The 24,308-nt window shown below is 36.1% G+C and overlaps 1 protein-coding gene across 1 annotated transcript in view; it reads right to left on the bottom strand.

The window, feature by feature from the left end:
* The window catches only part of ELP4 (elongator acetyltransferase complex subunit 4), a 246,719-nt gene that overhangs the window by 146,129 nt on the left and 76,282 nt on the right, over positions 1-24,308 (bottom strand). Inside the window, exons 6-7 of the mRNA XM_065883004.1 lie at positions 11,276-11,360; positions 6,333-6,521 (exon numbers count right to left, since the gene is read on the bottom strand). Of these exons, the coding sequence (XP_065739076.1) occupies positions 6,333-6,521; positions 11,276-11,360 (274 nt within the window). The remainder of the gene's footprint in view (positions 1-6,332; positions 6,522-11,275; positions 11,361-24,308) is intronic.

Raw genomic sequence — 24,308 nt, 5'->3', positions numbered from 1 at the left:
CATATTTTAAGACATTCATAATATACTTGATGAATAATTTTAGTGTTTTCAGCAAACAGATATTTAGAATTTATTTTATTCATTTGTTTTAATGTATGCTTGTTATTTCCTGTGCTGTGATGGAAATAATCTCTAACCCAAAGGAAATAAACTATTTCAAGTTCAAAGTTATGAGGCTGAGCAGAAAATAGTTCAAATGCAAATTTAAAAATAATTCTTTTCCACTCTACTTGCAAAAGTATTATTACAACAATAAGTTTAAGTCAGTTTCGAATCTATGTCATTATTTTCCCTATTTTAACTTTTCCCCCTCTTTGCAATTTCCTTAACTATGTGTTCCTTCTCTACAATGAAATTAAACATGGGAAGCATGCCAAAAGTACAATAAAGGGTAACTAATCATTACTGTACAGGTCTGACAGAATGCTAATAACTAAAGTAAGAACACTGATTGGCTATCTTTTTTTGAACTTCATGTAATCTTTATTTATTTATTTTTAACATCTTTACTGGAGTATAATTGCCTTACAATGGTGTGTTAGTTTCTGCTGTATAACAAAGTGAATCAGCTATACATAAACATATATCCCCATATCTCCTCCCTCCTGTGTCTCCCTCCCACCCTCCCTATCCCACCCCTCTAGGTGGACACAAAGCACCGAGCGCTATGTGGTCACTTCTCACTAGCTATCTATTTTACATTGGGTAGTGTATATATGTCCATGCCACTCTCTCACGTCGTCCCAGTTTACACTTCCCCCTCCCCATGTCCTCAAGTCTATTCTCTACGACTGTGTCTTTATTCCTGTCCTGCCCCTAGGTTCTTCAGAATCTTTTTTTTTAGATTCCATATATATGTGTTAGCATACGGTCTTTGTTTTTCTCTGACTTACTTCACTCTGTATGACAGTCTCTAGGTCCATCCACCTCACTACAAATAACTCAATTTTGTTTCTTTTTATGGCTGAGTAATATTCCATTGTATATATGTGCCACATCTTCTTTATCCATTCATCTGTCAATGGACACTTAGGTTGCTTCCATGTCCTGGCCATTGTAAATAGAGCTGCAATGAACATTGTGGTACATGACCCTTTTTGAGTTATGGTTTTCTCAGGGTGTATGCCCAGTAGTGGGATTGCTAGGTCGTATGGTAGTTCTATGTGTAGTTTTTTAAGGAACCTCCATACTGTTCTCCATAGTGGCTGTATCAATTTACATTCCCACCAACAGTGCAAGAGGGTTCCCTTTTCTCCACACCCTCTCCAGCATTTACTGTTTCTAGATTTTTTGATGATGGCCATTCTGACTGGTGTGAGATGATATCTCATTGTGGTTTTGATTTGCATTTCTCTAATGATTAATGATGTTGAGCATCCTTTCATGTGTTCGTTGGCAGTCTGTATATCTTCTTTGGAGAAATGTCTATTTAGGTTTTCTGCCCATTTTTGGATCGGGTTGTTTTTTTGATATTGAGCTGCATGAGCTGCTTGTATATTTTGGAGATTAATCCTTTGTCAGTTGCTTCGTTTGCAAATATTTTTTCCCATTCTGAGGGTTGTGATTGGCTGTTTTTCCCAATCTAAGAGAAATAGATATTTTATATACTTTTAATGTAGTGATACTTTATATAATATATTCAAATAAAGGTGTCACACTTCTATTAGCTATAGATGTTTAATTATATGACAAAATTTCCAAGGATATCAAACTGCATTTTTATTTCCTGTCAGAATCCACTTTACTCTCAAATACCAAGCTCAAGCATCCAAAATACGTACATATACTGATTGTCTGCTCCATCCATTCTATCTTTCATACTTCTGAAGAAACTCCAGGAGGATGGGACCTTGTTTGTCTTGTTCACTACTTTATCCCCATGGATGCCTAGAATAGTACTTGCAATTCTGTTGATTGAATAAATTATTCAATCACCATTTAAACCTTGACTTAGAGTCTGCAGGGAAGGCACTGGTCATAGTCCAGAGGAAGTTGATGTATGATGTTAAAAAGAGTCATGTTACAACAGGTGATGTTACTAAGGCTTCAATGGCCAACTGACTTCAGCCAAGGTTCCTAACCTAAGCTGTGAGAAGATCCTGTCCAACCTGTGAGAAGATCCTGTTCATGTTGTTCATAAAAAGAGGCAGAAAGCTGAAGATTTCTATTACTTCGACGGACTTGTGTACTTTAGTTTTTGTAGCCTGATCTCTGTTCAAATTCTCAGTTTTGGAGGTGTGTTTAAGTAACAATAGTGAAGGTGACAATTGTTGACATATAATGAGTGCCTACCATGTGCCAGCACTGGGTGAGCACATGTTATTGCTAATCCTCTGAATTTTTACAAATGAAGAAGCTGAGGCTGAAAAAGTTAGAACTTGACTAAGACCAAATAACTAATTGGGTCTATCTCCCTCCAAAGCCCAGGCTCTTTCTACCATTTAATGCTACTTTGTACACAGTCTGCTTCTTGATTTTGACCCTATTTTAGTACTTCCATTGAATAAGCAGCAGAGCATGGTGATTAAGAGTATGGTACTTGGAAGGGAAACACTTAGATCTAAATCCTGCCACTCAAGTAGCTGTGTGATCTTGGGAAAGTCACTTAAATTTTCTGTCCCTTTTTCCTTATCTATAAAATGGAAATAATGATAGTGCCAACAATATAGGATTATTATAAGGATTAAATGAGTTAATATTTGAAAAGATCTTAGGACTGCAAATGGCCTGTAGAAATCACTGTGTAAGTTTTTATTAAACAAACTCACAGTTCCCTGGTTCTGTGTATGAATATGTCTTTGGTTAGCTTTGTAAGCATACTGCTTCCACTTCTTACTCTCTTTTCTTAGCCTAAACATTGTGATTTTCCTTGCCAGTCTTTAAGAGTTATTTAGAGTTTTATCCACTATTTATATCATGACTGGTTTAAGCAAACTGTTAAGTTTTACATTTTCTCCTAAGTATTTTCATAAAAAACCAAATATATGGTCAGATGTCAAGTTCAAAGAGCAAGGGAATAATTTATTTGTTTTTTCTTATAGCTCCACTGATATTAGGACCAGAAGACTACTATACGATAGCTAGGCAAAATTGTCTAGGGAAGAGACTGTGGTAGAAGGTCACAAAAGTCTGACCCTATGTTCTCCTATTTCCATTTCAAAATAGTCTCTTTACTGGTATTTTAAAAAGCAGAATTTAAATTATATCTTTTTCAGTTTTACAAGAATTCAAATATATCTATAAAATACCAAAATTCAAATACTGCTTAATGTTCAGTGGTGTACATAGGATGATTTGAAGTCTTCTGATAGTATTACTGCTCTTCCCTTACACAGAGGCTAGAGGAATCACTGTCACAAACATTCACAATAGGTTTGGAATCTCTTCTCTAAATAATAATGATGATCACTACCAAAATGGCCTTAGAAATTTTTTTCTTTCTTTTCTTTATTGCATGGGCACCTTTGCAATAAATTTTAAAATTACATATATACATATATTTATTTCATAATTATTTTGGTTCTTAAATTTAGGTCTTTGATTCATTCTGAATTAATTTTTGTATATGGTGTGAGGTAAGGGTCCAAACTTCATTCTTTTGCATGTAGCTATCTAGTTGTCCCATGCCATTTGTTGAAAGGTTATTCTTTTCTTATTGAATGGTCTTGGCACCCTTGTTGACCACAGATGTATGGGTTTATTTCTAGACTGCCAATTCTATTCCATTGTTTTATATGTCTATTCTTATTCGAGTACTCCAGTACTCCCCGGAGACCTCCAAATTTCAATTACATCTGCTATATTTCTGTTAATGTAATTAAATGTAAAGTTCTCACAGACCTTTGGAGTGTCACCAAGCATAGTCCTTGTTTCTCTGATTTGCTTGAATATGTCATTTAAGTTCAGACCTCAGTTGTGAAATAGGGATAATGCTTAACATATCCAAGGACAGGAGCTTAATTCAGATGAACCCTTCAAGTCCTTTCTATTTAGCTCTAAGGTTAAAGATTTGAGATTTACTAGCTTTGAAAGAATGAGTTCCAGAATACAAATCTGTTAGATATTGTAGTAGAACTTTCCCATAATATGGTTCTAGAATCTGATTTTCTGGGTTCAAATTATGGTTTCTCAAGTATTTAACCTTGATCTAATTTCTGAATTTCTCTATACCTCAGTTTCCTTATATGTAAAATGGAGATAACAGCATTTACATAAAAATTCTATAAGAATTGTTAGGTCCTGACTTAGTGTTTTTTATTTGCTAGTTGCTCTCATTATTGTTATAATTGCTACTTCTTAGAGAAGTAACACAAAGCTCAAAACTTCTTTGCTATAGTTCATTCCAAATCAAAGTGTTTTAGTATGTACATTAGAAAAAATGACTTCAGTGATTTAGTACTTTGACTTTCACATTCCATTCCTTGCAGCAGGTATTTCAGTTATATTATTTCTAGTATCATGTTATAGTGTATGTATACATATATACATACATACTGTGGAAACAGTCCCAAACTTGCCCCTTGAACACTCTTAAGAAAAGAACTTGTTTGAATCAATGAGGAAATCTTACAAAGACCCCTCTTTCTCTGGGGAGGCTGGCCTCTTTTTATGAGAGTGTAACTTCAGGAGAAATATATATAGAAACCAGGAGGGAAGACGGGGACTAGTCCTATTCAGATCAGCTTTTTTTTCAATTTTTTTTTACTGTGGTAAAGTACATATAGTGTAAAGTTTACCATTTTAACCATTTAAAAATAAATTTATTTATTTATTTATTTATTTATTTATTTATGTTTGGCTGCATTGGGTCTTCATTGCTGCACATAAGCTTTCTCTAGTTGTGGCGAGCGGGGGCTACTCTTCATTGTGGTGGCTTCTCCTGTTGCAGAGCATGGGCTCTGGGCCCGCGGGCCTCAGTAGTTGTGGCATGCAGGCTCAGTAGTTATGGCACGCGGGCTGTAGAGTGCAGGCTCAGTAGTTGTGGTGCATGGGCTTAGTTGCTCTGTGGCATGTGGGATCTTCCTGGCCCAGGGATCAAACCCATGTCCCCTGCATTGGCAGGTGGATTCTTAATCACTGTGCCACCAGGGAAGCCCTTAACCATTTTTAAGTGTACAGTTCAGTGGTATTAAACACATTCATAGGGCTTCCCTGGTGGCGCAGTGGTTGAGAGTCCGCCTGCCGATGCAGGGGACACGGGTTCGTGCCCTGGTCCGGGAAGATCCCATATGCCGTGGAGTGGCTAGGCCCATGAGCCATGGCCGCTGAGCCTGCACGTCTGGAGCCTGTGCTCCGCAACGGGAGAGGCCACAACGGTGAGAGGCCCACGTACCGCAAAAAACAAACAACCAAAAACCCCACACATTCATAATGTTGTGCTACCATCAGCACCAGCCATCTCCAGAACTCTTTACACCTTGTAAAACCGAAATTCCATACCCATTAAAATAATAACTCTCATTCTCTCCCACCCCCAGCACCTGGCAACTACCATTTTATTTTCTGTCTCCAACTACTCCAAGTATGTCATATAACTGGATTCACAGTATTTGTCTTTCAGTGACTGACTTATTTCACTGAGCCTAATGTTCTCAAGATTTATCCCTGTTGTAGCACAAGTGAAAACTTCCTTCCTTTTTTTTTTTTTTTTGCGGTATGCGGGCCTCTCACTGTTGTGGCCTCTCCTGTTGCCGAGCACAGGCTCCGGACGCGCAGGCTCAGCGGCCATGGCTCACGGGCCCAGCCGCTCTGTGGCATGTGGGATCTTCCCGGACCGGGGCACGAACCCGTGTCCCCTGCATCGGCAGGCGGGCTCTCAACCACTGCGCCACTAGGGAAGCCCCTTCCTTCCTTTTTAAGGCTGAATAATATCCTGTTGTGTGGATATGCCACACTTTGCTTATCTATTCATCTGTCAGTGGACAGTCAGGTTGCTTCTACATGTTAGCTGTTGTGAATAATGCTGCTATACATGGGTGTAAAAATATCTCTTCAAGATCTATATTCAGATCAGCTTTATGATCAACGACAAGATATGACAGCAAAATCAACCTCATGTCACAATGATACTAGCAAGTTCACAATAAATCAAAGAAAAAAATAAAAAAATTAGTGAAGATGAAATTACCACATACTCACTGTATATTAAAACCACAAGTACTAGAGAACTGAATAATCTAAAAGACATCTTGCTGCTCCGGCATTTCAAGCATCTGAAGTCTCTTTTATCCAAATGGCACATGAAAATAATTTACCGGATTCATAAAGCACTTATAAACTGCTCTTCACTATAAACCACGAGTTAGGAGAAAGTAGTTTTGGAAAGTTCTTACCTGGATAAGGTGTGTTGGCACTGTGATGATACAGGCTGAAAGAGAGCTTCGTAGAAGACCACGGAGCATATAGAGGAACTTTGTAAGACTGTGATTGCTGTCACAGTTTTCTGTCCAGCAAATGTCATCTCCCCACAAAGGTGAACCAAGATTCTGGATTCCTATTCTTAAAATGTTCTTCTGTTTTTTCTAAGGGAAAGTGAGAGGGAGGTAAACACATTAAGTTTTATTAAACAATAGGATACCTACCTCTTTTACTTTCATCTGCTGGTTCTTATTTTTATTTGAAACAGATCAGGGAGATAATGTCAACAGACGTAGTAAAAAGTTTTATGTATTATCAATAATAAGGCAATATAAAGGAAACCTTTTAGATTACAAGACTATAAAAAAATAGCAGAACTGTTGTTTTGTTTTTTCTTTTGGAAAATTTGAAGAGTATCACAAGCCTCAAGCTTTTGTTTCTAAATCTTAATGGTGACTAAGAATTATGTTTGAGGCAATTAAAGTAATACATAACAAATCACAGGTAATAATAGAGAGAATCTAAACTAGAATGCTTACAAACCATTCTTACAAAACTCTGTAAGTCTTTCAATAAACTACAGAGTGCTCACTATTTCTCAGATAAATTCTATCATGTCCACCGCCTACTATTTTGTTTGAAAGAAGTTTTAAAATGTGTTTTTGGGGGTTTAGCATTTTACACTTGCCTCTATTTTTTCTTCTTGAAGCTATTTTTTTTTTTTTTTTTTTTTGCAGTTCGCGGGCCTCTCACTATTGTGGCCTCTCCCATTGTGGAGCACAGGCTCCGGATGCGCAGGCTCAGCGGCCATGGCTCACGGGCGCAGCCGCTCCGTGGCATGTGGGATCTTCCCGGACCGGGGCACGAACCCGTGTCCTCTGCATTGGCAGGTGGACTCTCAACCAGTGCGCCACCAGGGAAGCCCTTGAAGCTATTTTTTATGATATAATTTGACACTTTTAATAAAACTTAACAGGTGAATGTTTGGAACTTGATCCCATTGACATTAAGGTCATAATAATAGTGAATGATATTTCTTGGGAAAAGAGTATTGAAAAACCACTAAATAAAACCTAAAATGATTGTCAATAAATGTTTGCCAGCAGATGTGTTTATAATAAATTCTACTGTTTGGGTTATTCTAACTGAACAAATGTTTTGCAAATGCCTTCCTTAGCAATTCAGCAAAATTTCCAGGCAAAGGAAGGAGCTCTTAGCAAAACCTGGCACATGGAAATAACTGGAAAATCATTATTACAATTCTAATGGGGAAAATAAGACTATTCTCCCAAAGCAAAGATTTGGAACATGCCACTTTAGATGTGATTTCTGATGAAAAAAGATCCTAAAATATATATATCACTTGCTGTTGCTACAAAATACCACTAATAAAATTTATTAGCCAACTAGTTATTGCCCAATACTATATATATATATACACACACACACTATATATATATATATATATATATATATATATATATATATATATATATATAATATCTCCCTGATATTAGACACACAAGTGATTTTTTGTATTCCTTTTCAAGGAGAATTTATTGACAAAAGAAAGTAGGGAAAATGAATAAAACGTTGAAATGTTAGAAGAGGAAAGACTACGGGGACAATAGTAAGATGGGTAAGATACAGACTTAAAGTCTGCATTGTGCAACTAAGTAGATGTATGATTTTGGGTAAAACAAGTAATTACTTAGGCCTTAGTTTTCTCATTTCTAAAATTAAAAGGATAGAATAGAACATTGCTGTATGAGACCATATAATTCTTCAAATATATAAAGTGACAAAGGCCTGGATAAAACTGCGAGAATGAGATTTTAAAAAGAGGAATTTAGTCTAAGCACATTTGAGAAAAACTTTCTGACTTCTAGGGCCTAAAGCACAAAGACAATAATATCAAGGTAGTTGGTCCAATTTTCTTTTCTGGTTGCCTTGAGGTTATGATGACAAGCACCTAAGATACCATATGTGGTGATCCTCAACAGTCCATAAAAATTATTTTCTTTTTATTTCTGCATTACTTGAATAAAATGAAGTAATATGATGTACCATGGTATATGTTAGAAGTATAAATAAATTTCCAATGAGTTCCTATATCTGTGAAATATGATAGGTTATTCATTTTTATATATTACTTAGAAACTCAGAATTTAAACAAAATGGCAAGATTAAGGTTCATTTTTCTCATCCTTAAACTTGTTATCTTATGAACTGTAGCTTAAGTTAGATTCCTAACAGAAAGAGCAACTTGGAAAAAAAAGAGAGAAAATTCCACCCCGCCCCAAATCTAGATATTAGAATGAAATCTGATGGTAAAAGGAGAGCAGCCTCATATTGTTTACCTTGTCAACACTTCAGAAACTAAAGGTCAGCTGTATTTTATCCCACAGTCACCATTACCTACTGCTGCTGTATCAAAAAGTTTACACAAGTTCATAACAAAAATGCTGTCAGGTGCAGAATCAGGAGAACCACAGTTTAGTGACTTTGACAGTTACACTGATATACACATATAGAAAGAATGAAAATATTAAAAGCCAGAGAATGAATGAGTGATAAGATATTTAAGTAAAGTATGTACACAGTACATTAGAACATAATTGAGCATAATACTTCAACCCAGGGAATACATTTATATTTTTAAAAATATGACAGTATTGTAAAAACAAAGGCTGAGTTACAAATTTCCTGTGTTGTTTGGGACGTATAATTCCTTGCTACACCATATAATAATGGGGCATACTGTAAGGCATAATAAAATTAAAAAAATAAATGTTTGCTGACAGTTGAACAATAAATATATTCCTATGAGAAGATCTAAAATATTTAATCTGGTACTCTAAGTAAAATCAATGTTCAAATTTCATTTATTGTATTATTTCTTAGATATCTGAAAATCAAAAATTAAAAATAAAATTATGACAGCGATTTGTAAATGTTTCCACTCCAAGTATCTTTAGGGATGAGCTACAATACTTTACTTGCTACTGTTATTAATTATATGGTAGTATATAATACTCTGTTCCTTAGAGTCTATTTCTATCTGTTGCCTCCAACTAGTTTATTTCAAAATGTAGTGATAGAGAAAGTAAGATGAAAATATCCTTTTAAAAAGTAGGATTTATTTCAGTGTCAGAATATTATTTTGACTCGGGAATAATATTTTTTTAAGTAGTGCCTGATAGATGCATTTCTGTGGCTTCTGGAAGTAATCTAAAGTTTCTGAGGCAGATTTATAGACTAGGTAATTTAGCAAATGATGCAATCCATAATTTAAAAATATGGGAATTCATTAACTATATTTTAGTTCTAATAAAATTTGAAATATATATTTATAATAACTTATTGGTATATTTAATTTAATTAAAAATTTGTTTTTAGCATTCCTGGTACTCACCATAAAAACGTCTGTCTCAACCCTGTTTAATCTTTATGAACGTCAAAAGTTATAGAACCTCTGGTTCAGAGACCCAAACCAGTTTGTTGTCTATCAATGTTCATGAAATAAAATATTGTTTACTGAAAACAGTGTTGATTCATATAAACAAGAAAACAAACCTTTCATTCTATTCCAATAATAGCTTTTTAAGGGTTCTTCGGATGTGTGTGTGTGTATACATATCCATATATGTAAGTATAAGGGTATCTCTTTGTTACTGCCTTTGCTTTTTTGCTTTCTATAAAATTTCTTGCTCTTAGAAGATGTGTCATCATTCTACAAGAGCAGCAGCTCTGCACACTGTACCACAGGAACTGTTATGACATGCCTGTTTCCATAGTTACCAGAGCAAGTGGGAAGAGGTGTCTGTCAGGGACCAATTACCTCTCCAGACGGGCACTGCCACCAAAGAGAAGACATGGTGCCCATAAATCTTAGCTAGGACCAAAAATGGAACAACAATGAGCAAAATAAAACTGTACTAAATACCAAGGGCCATCACAAAAACTGTAACATACATGAAAAACCATCTATAAATGAATGTCTGTGCTTTGCCATACACACATAAGTATTTTCAACCTGCTATTAAACTGATGATTGAAAGAAATTTTAAAAGTATTTATTTTGCTATGGACAAAGTGTTAAATATAGCAATAAAGCTTATAAGAATATTTAAAAATCTATGATATAAATTAAGAGCAAATGTAGTTGATAATGCTGAAAATAAGACTTTTGGCTTTTTTGTCTTCTTCAGTAAAAATAATGGTGCTCTGGAAATAATTCTGCTAAAATAATATAAATGAAATGCAAAACTTTTAGCAGCAATAGCAATTAAAATCACTGAGGAAGAATTGTGAAAGGCATGATATCTAGAAATAAAATTTCCCTCATTTTGTTTAAGTTAAACTAACCGGAACATTTTTAATAGTAGGAATCCAGAGAAAGTATTTTAAAATAGAGCTACAGAGAAATAGTTAACTTATAAAATGTTTTAATGTAGCAAATAAAAATGCATCTTTTATTCAATGAGACAACTCAAAGCATAATATAATAAATAAAATCTTGAAATAATTAATTCTTACACATAAGATAATTTAACATTAAGGCCTAAATGACAGAAATATAAAAAATTTCAATAGAAGAGTACAAGTCTTGCAGATTTAACAGTAATTTTCAAACTGTGGTATTTATTAACTCCAGGTACTACAAATACATATTTAAAAATAATGTTGACAATGTATGTGAACATCTTATGGGCATCCACTGAGAACTTAGCTAAAATTCTAAATACACATTTACAGTCAAACGAAGGCTGCCCGTGCTCTGCTTATTTACATCCTCTGTGCTTAGAAACAGCTTGTTCGCTGTTGATTATTCTAAGACCTACTGGGTCTACCCCTAGAGAGTTTAAAAACAGCATTACATACATGATTATAAAAAGGCTTTGAAGGTACTCAATACCTGGGGATTGGATCCATCAAATCCTTCCTCATAAATGATGTTCTGGATAAACTGCAGCAGCTTTATGTAGCTATGGTTCAAAGAACTGTTGATAAGAAGTGGTTCAAATGCATAAATGAGCTTATTACACAGGAAATACAAACTGTAAGCTAAAACTTTAAATAAATAATTAAAAGATATACATTTATGAGACTATACTTAAATATAAGACAAAACAGTATAAGGCATTCTAAAATAAAAAGTCAGTACATCCATGGAATAAGCTGCAATGCCCTATATTATCTAGCTCAATGTTCTTGACATCATGGGAAGATAAAAATCTGTGGAGACTGAGATGACTTAATTATGTCAGGCTTAGTTACCTCCAAGAAAATTAATGATTTAATGAAGCAACCTAAAAGATGAAGCCACTATAGCTTTTCAGGGGTAATCATAGATAATTAACACATAGTTAATGAACTGCTATGCCAAGTACACCTGAATCAATGTCCTGATCACTTGAGCTCATCTTCCATCAAAGTTTTAATATTCTTAGAACAAATCGTTAATAATAATATTAATTCAAAAACAACTTTTTAAGAAAAATGAAGACAAGTGAATATAAGTTCCACTTCTGTCTGTAAAAAAAAGACAATAAGACAAATGTATGAATTTAAGAAGATAAACTGTTTCCCACATGAATACTAGCATTAATGTTACTATTTCAAAATATTTTACAAGTGCTATGAAACATAACAAAAATTTAGTAAGAGTGAAGAAAATCTGCTTTAACGTTAACTGAATTTAAGATTCTTCATAATGGACAACCTGTGTGCTATATCTGAACATTAAATGTCATGATAATGAAATTCTGGAAAATTGCAATTTCATCGAAATTGAAGTGCCTAATACCGTAAAAGCTGCGGGTGATTTTAAAAATACAAAAGTATTGGGACTTCCCTGGTGGCGTAATGGTTAAGAATCTGCCTGTCAATGCAGGGGACACAGGTTTGAGCCCTGGTCCAGGAAGATCCCACATGTTGCAGAGCAACTAAGCATGTGTGCCACAACTACTGAGCCTGCGCTCTAGAGCCCTCGAGCCACAAATAAGCCCTCGTGCCACAGCTCTTTTTTTTTTTTTTTTTGCAGTATGTGGGTCTCTCACTGTTGTGGCCTCTCCCATTGCGGAGCACAGGCTCCGGACGTGCAGGCTCAGCGGCCATGGCTCACGGGCCCAGCCGCTCCACGGCATGTGGGATCTTCCCGGACTGGGGCACGAACCCGTGTCCCCTGCATCGGCAGGCAGACTCTCAACCACTGCGCCACCAGGGAAACCCCTGCCACAACTCTTGAAGCCTGCACGCCTAGAGCCCATGCTCTGCAACAAGAGAAGCCACCACAATGAGAAGCCTGCACATCGCAACGAAGAGTAACCCCCGCTCGCCGCGACTAGAGAGTGCCCAAGTGCAGCAATGAAGACCCAACACAGCCAAAATTAAATAAATAAATTTATAAAAAAGAAAAAAATACAAAAGTATTTGCTTTACTGTGATCCTAAGTAAAGTGATCATATAGGCAGAAGTGCCTGACATAAAGCAAAAAGGAAATATAATTTGAAGCATTCAGGTAACATTAAAGAATGTAAGTTAGGAAATGTAGCAAACTGCTTAAATTAATGTGTGCAAATCAATGGCAAGTTGTTCAGCAAAAAATATATGCACATCTCTGTATACATTTTATAGAACAGTCACACCCAGCCCAAAAGTACCTCTCTAACAGCAACAAAAAAAGAAAACCAAGAGAAAAGAATGGTGTTCTGGGGGCTTCCCTGGTGGCACAGTGGTTGAGAGTGCACCTGCTGATGCAGCAGACATGGGTTCGTGCCCCGGTCCGGGAAGATCCTACACGCCACAGAGCGGCTGGGCCCATGAGCCACAGCCGCTGAGCCTGCGTGTCCGGAGCCTGTGCTCCGCAACGGGAGAGGTCACAACAGTGAGAGGCCCTTGTACCGCAAAAAAAAAAAAAAAGAACGGTGTTCTGTGCAAAACAAGTATTACTCCAATTGAAGGATTTGGCAGTACAGTTATTTCTCATAAGCTTATCTCTCCATTTTCAATAAAAATACAATGGATTTCATGACATTTTTCTACCTTTGTGAGGAAATGTGTCTATAAACAATGATATTCTGTAAGGACAATGATGTGACTATTTCACATCTTAACACGTATTTGTCCTGGCTAGCTCAACTTACAGAACACAGCGTTGCTGTTTGAACACAGCAGATTCAATCCCTATCTGGGTCAGTTAGCTTTGCACAGGGGCTAAAATCTGCTCCAAGGTCCCAGATTATGAAATGAATTCCAGCCAACCATATGACGAATGTCATATGGGTTAAAGGAGGGTGGATCAAAAACATTTCCAGTGTATCCTAATCCACCAATAATGAGTCTACCTAAGACCATTATTTTTTCATATGTTCAAAAAGTTTCTTAAGCATTTTTCCCTCTGCCCCCCAACTGTTCACTAATAAAATCTGCCTTAAGTATTTGGTAGTAAATTTGCTATCTAAAGGCATACTACTAAATACCACATACATAAATTACTTCTTAGCTTTTTAGTTGCCACCATTTATCCATTTCATCTTTTCACAGCCTGTTAAGATAACTATAGTAGGTCTAAGATTCTCTTCAATGGTTTGGGGGCAGTTGTTCTCTTGATAGGAGAACAAAAACAAGACAAAAGCGAAATACGTCTTAGTCTCTTTCCTATTTCACATTGACATAAACAACCCAATCACTAACAGTGATTAGAACTTTATAATAAAGTAAATTTTCCGATCTAGTTAGAATTCTAGGAAAATGAACACTTTGATGACAAAATGGGAAAAAAATCAATATTTATGTATACTGAGAATATTCATTTTTGGATACATGGGATTAGAACTTTTAAAACTGAACTAGTTTATATGGTATTAATATTAAAATACTAAGTATTGTTAATCTCCATGAGATAAATTTCCTTGTCAACAATATTTATAGTAATATACTTTTTTTTGCTGAAAATAAATATCTTGTCACCTAATTTTTTTTTTTTTTATTAAACCCCTTTAATTTTGAGGATGTTGCCTTTTTGTTTGTTTAGCAGTCCAGTAACTCATAAAACAGGAGTTGTCAAGAAGGAAACCCAGTTACAAATATGACTCTGGCTTCCTTATTAATGTTTCCAAACATTTCACGAAGGTTAGGTTATCATAGTGTTTATGACATATCTCAAAGGCAGCACATTTCAAATCACATATTTTATTTTGCCTGATTTTCATAATTTTCAACAACTTTCATAGTAAAGTTATCTATCTTGAAATTCTAAAATGTCATTAAAACTATAACAGTACAAAGAATATAAAAAAATTATTAGAATTTTAATTTTCACCTTTAAAATATTAAGCATTTAAAACCTTCTTTAGTTAAAAAAAATAAAATTGACCATGTGCATTATCATTCATGTATCTGCTATTATATTACCATGTTGTCTGACAGGAATGAATTTCGTTATATTAATATACAAATATGGATAAAAGGGATCCAATCACCCAATGTAAACCTATATTTTGATGACCAAGTTTAAGATGTTTTAAAAAGTTGACAGAAAAAATGAGACTTTCATGCCTATCAACATCCCTCCTCCCCTGATTTTCAGTAAGAGGTCTAATGGATATCTGCATCAGAAAATTTTAATTTATATCAACAAATGGCATTGGTTTTCCTGTGAAAGGTAATTCTGTCATTCAGTCTCACTAAGAAAGATAAAAAACATTACTCTAAGAAAAAGAATCAGATGTATACCTAGAAAAGAAATCAAGTAGATAATGAATAACAGATAATTTACCTTGCAGTTTCTCAGTGAACAAAGGAATACTTATAAAAGTATCAATGTGATCAAAGAATAAATTTAACAACAACAAAAAAGCTTAGGTAACAGGAGACAAGATTTCATTTGTGAAAAAGTAAATTAAAAAAATAAAATTAGGGCTTCCCTGGTGGCGCAGTGGTTGAGAGTCCGCCTGCCGATGCAGGGGACAGGGGCTCGTGCCCCGGTCCGGGAAGATCCCACATGCCGCGGAGCGGCTGGGCCCGTGAGCCATGGCCGCTGAGCCTGCGCGTCCAGAGCCTGTGCTCCGCAGTGGGAGAGGCCACAGCAGTGAGAGGCCCACGTACCGCAAAAAAAAAAAAATAAATAAATAAAATAAAATTAGTATATGTGAAATTAACTAGTTGATAAGTGAAAAGTTAACTCATAGAAAATAAGCTCTTGGATTTGTTTCTGATTGTAATTATATCAACTGGCAAAGTGTCTGGCACATAATAAACACTCAAAATCTTTTGCATCACTGTCACGACATTTGATCATTACGGTAACTTTGTGAGGTAAGTATAGCCATTATCTTCATTTCATGGTTGAGAAATTAAGACCCATCAGGGGCAAGTGATTTGGCCACGGCTATACAACAATTAAGTAACAGAAGTGGCACTTAAAATTCAAGTTTTCTAAAATTTTGAGTTAGGTTCTTTTGGTTAAACTAGAGTGAGATCCACAGTGAGATCCAGATTCAATGAAAAGTCTGTGGGTTCAAATACACTCATGTCACTCAGATGAGGTTTGAACATGGCTCCACTCAATAAAGTCAAAGTATTCAGGTGTACAGTCTTAAGGAGGTATTTCTCTTTTAGTTGCACTGGTGAGAACTTCACCAATAGGCCTCACTAGTATTAACTTGGTGTATGGTTTATTAAGAAAATTCAATATTGAAAAGCATAAATTTACAAGTATACAAACTAGATACCCGTATAGCACAGTGGAAAGTATGCTTAAGATCTCGGCTCTGGTTCTATCTGTTCCAACAACTGTAGCAAAATCTGTGATGTGAGGCAAATTCTTTACTTTTTCTGTTCTGGGCTTCAAAATTTTCTCATCTGTAAACCGAAGGAGCTACACTAGATAATCTCTGTTGTCCATTCTGACTTAAAATTATATGATTCAAGGATGATTTTTCTTTTCTTTTAAGAATGACTTTTCTCATTAAAATGATTCATTGCTGGGTTTTTAAAAATAAGAATTTCTGGGCTTCCCTGGAGGCGCAGTGGTTGAGAGTCCACCTGCCGATGAAGGGGACACGGGTTCGTGCCCCGGTCCGGGAAGATCCCACATGTCGCGGAGCGGCTGGGTCCGTGAGCCATGGCCGCTGAGCCTGCGCGTCCAGAGCCTGTGCTCTGCAACGGGAGAGGCCACAACAGTGAGAGGCCCGTGTACCGCAAAAAAAAAAAAAAAGAATTTCTGGTGCATTTAAGTATTGATTTAACTACTTGTTAGGAAGAGAAACTGTTATCACTACCAATTATGATTAATTTAAAGATGAAGGATTTTTGACATTATGCAAATCACTGAGAAAATATGATTTGTATTACTAAAAATCTATTTACACATATATTTCAGGTATTCATCTATAACGAAGAGTGAGACATAAGGCAGTAGGCACAATATCAAATGTTTCAACTAACTAAAACAGTTTGCTGAGCTAAAGTTATATTAGCATATAATTTGCATGTGACTACAAAGACTGTGAAGTGTATTCACAAGTAATTTTCAAGTTAAAAATTCCATTATTATTACACTGAACGATGTCATTTATTGATTTTTCTTTTCTGATGCTTTTCGCCTGACAACACTGGATTTGATTCTCTTCGCTATGGATACTCAACCAAGAGAAGAATATACAGAGATGTAATATTAAGGGCACAAAGGAGGGCTATGACCAGCACAAACCTCTGGAACACAGCTGGGAAAGTACTAAGATCATGAAGATGGAAGAATTGCATACATCCATGAAACAATCCACTGTCTGACAGGGACACTGTTGACAGTGGTTATGATCTTTCATGAAAAATAATTCAGTTCAATTACTCTAATTTCCTTTAATTATTGATATAAAAAAGTCACTAAATTTTGTCTGCTACTACCCATCATTATTGCTGTCATCTCTCCAACTCTGGGTCATTACTCATCTTTCAAACACCCTGGCCTTTCAGTTTCTTGATCTCCTCTCTTCCAATGATCTTGTCTCCATTCTACCTACAATGCTCATTCCCATCGTCATACCTTAGATCTTGTCATCATCAATAACTGCTATCCTTGTATAATCTCAATTCATATACTCCCTCCCCACAACCACCACTTTCTGTCTTTTCACTCAGAGTCCCATTTAACCAGAATAGTAGTTTTGCTGAGCAAGTGAGACAAAGCCAGAGAAGGACATGGAAGTGAAGATAAAAAAACTGACCATGGATCAAGATGGTTAATTAGCTGAAAGAGTGTATCAAAGCAGGTGATAGATGATAGGCAATGGTACAGAGGTCTCAGTAAAGTCAAATGCTCGCATAGAGGCTCCCGCATAGCTTACTCATTTTACACATAGCAGTTTGTACTTCTTAATCCCCTATCCCTATCCTGCTCCTCCACCCTTCCCTCTCCTGACTACTAACCACTAGTTTGTTCTCTATATCTGTGAGTCTCTTGCTGTTTTGTTATACTCATTCGTTTTATTTTTTAGATTCTGTGCATAAGTGATAACATATACTTGTCTTTCTCTGACTTATTTCACTAAGCATAATACTCTCCAGCTCCATACATGATGTTGCAAACAGCAAAATTTCATTCTTTTTTTAATGACTAATATTCCATTGTATATGTATATCACATCTTCTTTATCCATTCATCTGTTAATGGATGCTTAGGTTGCTTTCATACCTTGGCTACTGTAAATAATCCTGCTATGAAGACTGGGGTGCATGTATCTCTTTGAATTAGTGTTTTCACTTATTAAGTCTTTTAAAACACTTTCAGGAGTGAGCTAAGTAATGTGGAAGGCAAAAGGAATATGGCCACAGTTCATGTGTGGGCCTCTATTTAAGGAGGAATTGAACTCCAAATGAGTTTTTCTCAAAGTAAAGAACGGGATAGGGAAAAGAGCTGACTGTCCAGATTGAAAATATTTGCTCAAGTAGTTATATTTTTTTCCCAAAGGAGAAATAATTTTACTGATTCCTATAAATTGTATGATGGCAACAATGATAATGTACATTCTCACTTTTGATATACTTTCCTAGAATTGTTTTAACAATGTACACCTGTACAATTAACACGAGTGACATGTGTTTCGTCACACTATCTTTAACACAAGGTATTATCATTTCAAATATCTGACAGATGAAAAATGGTATCTCTTTGCTTTTTGTTTACACTTCTTTGATTATTAGTTAGCTTTATTAGCTATTTCTATATCTTCTTTTGAGAACAGCATGTTGATATCTTTTGCCCATTTTGCATTAGGGCACTCAACTTGCTTTTACTAATTTAAAAATGGTCTTAATCAAATCTTCAGACCCCATTCAAGTTTTGTCACTTGTCCTAGTATCATCCTTTATTGCAAAAGGACTGAATTCAGAATCATATGTTACACCCAAGTTGTCTCTTCAGTCTCCTTCAATCTGGAAATTCCTTAGATTTTTCTTGACTTTTATGGTCTTGACACTTTTGAGGATTACAGGCCAGCTATTTGGTAGAATGTTCCCAATTTGGGTTTGTCTGAGGTTTCCTTATGATTAGATTTAAATTATGAGTAGTTGGTAGGAATATCACAGAAGTGTTGCTGAGTTCTTCTCATTGCATGCTATCAGGTGCTACATAATTTCAATTTGCCTCATTACTGGTGATGTTAATTTGATTACGGTGATGTCTGCCAGGCTTCTCCACCATAAAATTATACTCTCCCCTTTGCAGTAGTCAATATTTTGTGGGGAGGTACTTTGAGGCTATGTAAATATCTTGTTCCTTAATAACTCACTCATTCATTCATTTATTTGTGTCTGTAAGTATTCGTGGCTTCCTGTTTTATTAAATGGGTTACAATCCATTACTATATTTATATATTTTGACACTCAAATTGCCTCTTCTTTAGCCAGTGGGAGTTCTTTTGAGCTGGCTTCTGTATCCTTTTGACATACCTTCATCATTCTTTAAGCATTTCTAAGCATAAAAAGATGTTACAGGGCTTCCCTGGTGGCGCAGTGGTTGAGAGTCCGCCTGCCAATGCAGGGGACACAGGTTCGTGCCCCGGTCTGGGAAGATCCCACATGCCGCAGAGCGGCTGGGCCCGTGAGCCATGGCCGCTGAGCCTGCATGCTCGGAAAAATTAAAAAAAAAAAAAAAAAAAAAAAAAAAAAAGATGTTACAGGTTTATCTTTTTCTTTCCTTTGAATCAAACATTTCTCCAAAGAGTTCTGATTCCTTCAAGCGGAGAACCACTAGATATACTCACTGTTATTTCCCTACTCCAAGAGTTTAAGACAGTCTCTTTAATTTTCCTCTATTACTTTTATAATTTTAATTTATTGTATTTAAATCTTTAACTGTTTGGAAATATAGTTTGATGTGAGATATAAGATAAAGATTTCACCATATTATACTCAAATGATTATACTTTCCACACTTATTTGAAATCTCTCTCCATTATAAAAATGATGTTTGTTCATTATAAAAATTCAAATATACAAAAACAGGACTTCTCTGGTGGTGCAGTGGTTAAGAATCTGCCTGCCAATGCAGAGGACATGGGTTTGAGCCCTGGTCCAGGAAGATCCCACATGCCGTGGAACAACTAAGCCCATGCACCACAACTACTGAGCCTGTGCTCTAGAGCCCGCAAGCCACAATTACTGAGCCCGCCTGCCACAACTATTGAAGCTGGTGCGCCTAGAGCCTGTGCTCTGCAACAAGAGAAGCCACCGCAATGAGGAGCCCACACACTGCAACAAAGAGTAGCCCCTGTGCATGGTGACGAAGACCTAATGCAGCCATAAATAAATTAATTAATTTAAAAAACCAAATATACAAAACATACAAGGAATAGAAAAAAAAATCCAAAATCCACCACCCAAAGGTGAACATTGTTAACAGTTTGATGAACATCCTTTCAGACATCTATGTCAATCCTTCCTTCTCTTACTGAGAAAAAATATTGTGGGATGTTAAGAAGTATGCTGATAAAAATGTTTTTGATTCTGAAAAGAGTATTTTACCAATAAACAAATATAAACTGGGTTATTATAACTACTTATTTGTTTAATTTTGGCATTTCTCTCATAGCCTTTTCAACACTGATATATACTGAGTTTCACAGTATAAGAAGATTTATCTTAGTCGTTCATGGGTTTATTTAAACAAATATCACTAAGTATATTTAAGAAACTAAATTAACATCTACTGAATTTGTGTTAGAAAAGAATTTGGGAAAAGCTACTTAAAATTTTATGTAAACAAGAGTGTACTCTGTGTCCTATTACTATAATCTGCTTTTTCGCTCTATTTTATCTTGGATGCTAAACTCAGTAACCACCCCAGGTCTCTCACGCAGAAAAAGCTGCTGCACAACCTCCCCACTACAGCCACTGCTGCAGTCTCCACAGCTACCATCAGCCTTAGATCTTAATAAAAGCTACAGTGCCCATGACCCTCCAAAGGATAACTGGATTTCCTTTGGAGGGTGGTGGGCACTTGAGATTAACTAAGTAAAGTTGCAGCTTAGACTCCTTTCCTCAATATTTGGGAGATTTGGTTGGCATCCCCTTTGTTCTCCAGTGTCATTTTCAAACCACCCCTCCTCGCCTACTTTCTAGTAAAACAAAACACACAAAAAACTCCATGCCTTAAAAAAAATATATTTAGCCAACCCCAATCATTCTCTTTTTAAGCTGCTGCTGTTATCAAGCTTCTGGACGTTTCCCTCTATCAGCTGAAGATGTTGTACCTGGTTTACAGTCCTAATTCAAACATCTTATCAACACTTCTAATCTTGGTAACTTGCTTTGTTCATTTACCCTCACTATTAAGATTAGTCCACTGCCAGTCTACTACCCTTTCTTTTTTTCCTCCCGTATCAACAGCAGCTGTTATCAATTCATTTTCTTTAGCCTAGAGTATGGGGTCCATCATTTTGTTCACCTTTTAATACTTCTCTGCTCTTTGTCCTTCTGCTGATGGCACTTGGCAAAACTTCAGTCCCGTTTGCATCCAGGAATCAGCACAGATGTAAGAAAGTCACACAACCTGACAGACTGGTACCCCCATAAATATGTGGTACTTCTCCAGTCCGTGTATTCTTCCAGTCTGTGAAACAACCATTTCAAACCTTCCCATTTAATCCAAACTCCTAAGAGGTAAGTAACTATTCCTTAGTGGATGATCCTGCCTATTATTCACCAAGTAAAGAGAAGACATCCATATTTTCAGTGTTACTCAAGACTCTGCCTACAACTGTATAAACCTATTTGTTTGCATCTACACTGTTCTCTTATGCTTCCTTTCCCTCCTTCCCTCCAGTGGAGGAAATGTTATTATATCTTAAAGGTCAGTCCTTCCACACCTGCTCTGAGGCACCTCCTGCCTTTTCCAGAAAATACTCTGACTACCCCCTAACATTTATTTGGTATTTCCTATGTACTAAGCAGTGTTAGTACTAAGCAGTGTTAGTACTAAGCAGTGTTAGTACTAAAGAGTATTACTTTTAGACCAATTTCATAGATAGGTAACAGAGGTAGTGAGCGGTTTAAGAATTTTCCTAAGGCATTTAGTAATCTGCCCAATGCCATATAGCTAGAAACTGCTGCTACCTCTTCACCATCCATTCCCTTTTTAATGAATTTTTTCCCACTTACATTTAAACAGAACAAAACAGAAAAAAAAAAAAAAAAACCTAACCAAAAACAACACCCCAAACCCAAACCAAAAAAAAACCCACAACAACTTTTGTCACCCCAAATGTCTTCCAATTATTGCTTTTTCTCTGCCCCTTCATGAACAAATTTCTTAAAAGAATGGTATGACCCTTGCCTATCTCTCTGAACTCATCTTCCTGTAGCCCTTGCTATCACTCACTCTGTTTCAGCAACATGGCCTTTCAGGTCCTTGAAAACACCAAGTTCTTCACTTTCTTACCACACCTGCTGTTCCCTCCTCCAAGAACACTTCTTGGCTTAGTGGTCTTTGTATGACCACCTTCTTATTTCTTATTCTTCAAGTCTCAGGTTCAGGTCTTCAGAGAGGCCTCATCTGAACACAACTCAAAGTTTATTTCCCCCACTCAATTTATGGCAAGTGTTCTTTGTCTTTACATTACTTACCACAATTCATAATGGCATATATATCTGTTTGTTTACTTGGTTTTTTTAAAAAAAATTTGTGTGCTTTCTTGCTCAGTTGTAATCTATAAATGGTCAAGGATAACAGCTGCTTTGTTTATTACGATAAACCTAAAGCTTAACATAATTCTAGGCTCCTAAAAGGTACTCAGGGGCACACAAGGTGCTCACGTCAGAGAAGGTGTTCAATAAATATTGTTAGATATATGTTTATGTCTACTTATATCTGTAAGCAGTACCATCCTAGCTCTAATGTCTGAAAAGCATTCTTGATATTCCCTTCACCCTTTTCCCCAACTTCAATGAAACCAAAGAGATCAGAGAGGTAGCTAGCAATAAGATTAGGTAAGGACATGTAGACCTTATGGATCTCTGTTAGGATATAGGTTTATTATTCTGAGTGAGATGAGAATTCATTAAAGGTTTGAGGCAGAGTAGTGTTAAGAGCTGACTTATGTTGTGAAACTGTACTGTCTAACAAGATAGCCACTAGTCACGTATAGCTACTTACATTTAAGTTAATTAAAATAAAATATAAATTTCAGTGCCACATTTCAAATGCTCATTATCAGTTGCATGTGGCTAGTGGCTGCTATTTTGAACAGCACGTAGAAAATTGCCATCCTTGAAGAAAGTTCTATTGGACAGCACTATGTGAAAAAGTTCATGAGGGCTGTTTTGGAGAAAAATAGGAGCCACCAAGGCGCAGGGAGCAAGACTAATTAGGAGGCTATTCCAAGAGTCCTGGCAAGAAATGTGGGTGACTTAGGTTAGTGTGGTAGAGGTAAAGGTTGTAAGAAGTGATCAGGATCTGGATATACTGAAGATATGATTGACATGATTTGCTTAGAGATTGAATGTAGGGAGTGAGAGAGAGAAAGGAGTCAAGGGTCAATGATTACTTTATTGAAGGAAGAATAGAAATACGGAAGGAGACACATAAATAAGAGAGAGTATGTCTATGGGGAACATGACTGGGATTAGGAATGTGGGAATAAGGTGGAAAATAACAAAACCAAAAACATGGATACCAATGAAAATAGCATGCTAGAATGATCAACTAAATTCTATGTACCCAAAGGCCCCCTTGAAGGACAGAAAGAAGAAAGAAAGACAAACATATAAGCAAGTCACTTCTCCTCATTGGTCAAAATGAGGTTCAGGATAATAGTTCTCCCTCTAAAGTTTCAGATACTATCTTTTTACTTTAATTATATCACCCGCAGATAGAAAGATAGGTAAAATCCCTCCTTACACTTACGTCTTCCTTTCCCCTAGCTCTGAGATTTGATTGATATATCATTTACTATTTCCTTTTAATAGAGTAGTTTATAGTATACTTCTATAACTTTATGACTTCTGTTCTGAACTTCTAATCTTACCTAGAAGTTCTCTTTCAAAATTCCTTTCTCGTGAATGAATTTTCTGCTTGTAACTTCTGAATATACTGTGGTTCTCTGCTTCTCAATCTGAGATCTGTATTTTTGAAATAAAATATACTCTTACATGGCTATGCTTCAGTTACCCAGTTTCATCCCACTAAATCTTTGTGCTAAGAACAAGACTATAGTTAATTTGAGTTCTTACTATACTTTGTGCATTGATTCACTAATTCATCAACTATCAACTCAACACTTGTGTCCTAGATTCAGAGAATAAATAGATGAAAAAAGCATAACCCTTTCCTCAAGGATTTCCAGTGCTTGAGGGGGAAGATAAGAATATAGACAAGACAAATAATTAAGTGTAATGAGATTAGTGTTCTGACAGAAGTATGAACAAAGGAATACTAGTAGGAATGTATG

The sequence above is a fragment of the Phocoena phocoena genome, chromosome 8, assembly GCF_963924675.1.
Source record: "Phocoena phocoena chromosome 8, mPhoPho1.1, whole genome shotgun sequence".
In the NCBI taxonomy this organism is placed as follows: domain Eukaryota; kingdom Metazoa; phylum Chordata; class Mammalia; order Artiodactyla; family Phocoenidae; genus Phocoena; species Phocoena phocoena.
Note: the sequence above shows the minus strand (reverse complement) of the source record. Positions and strands in the feature narration are given on the sequence as shown.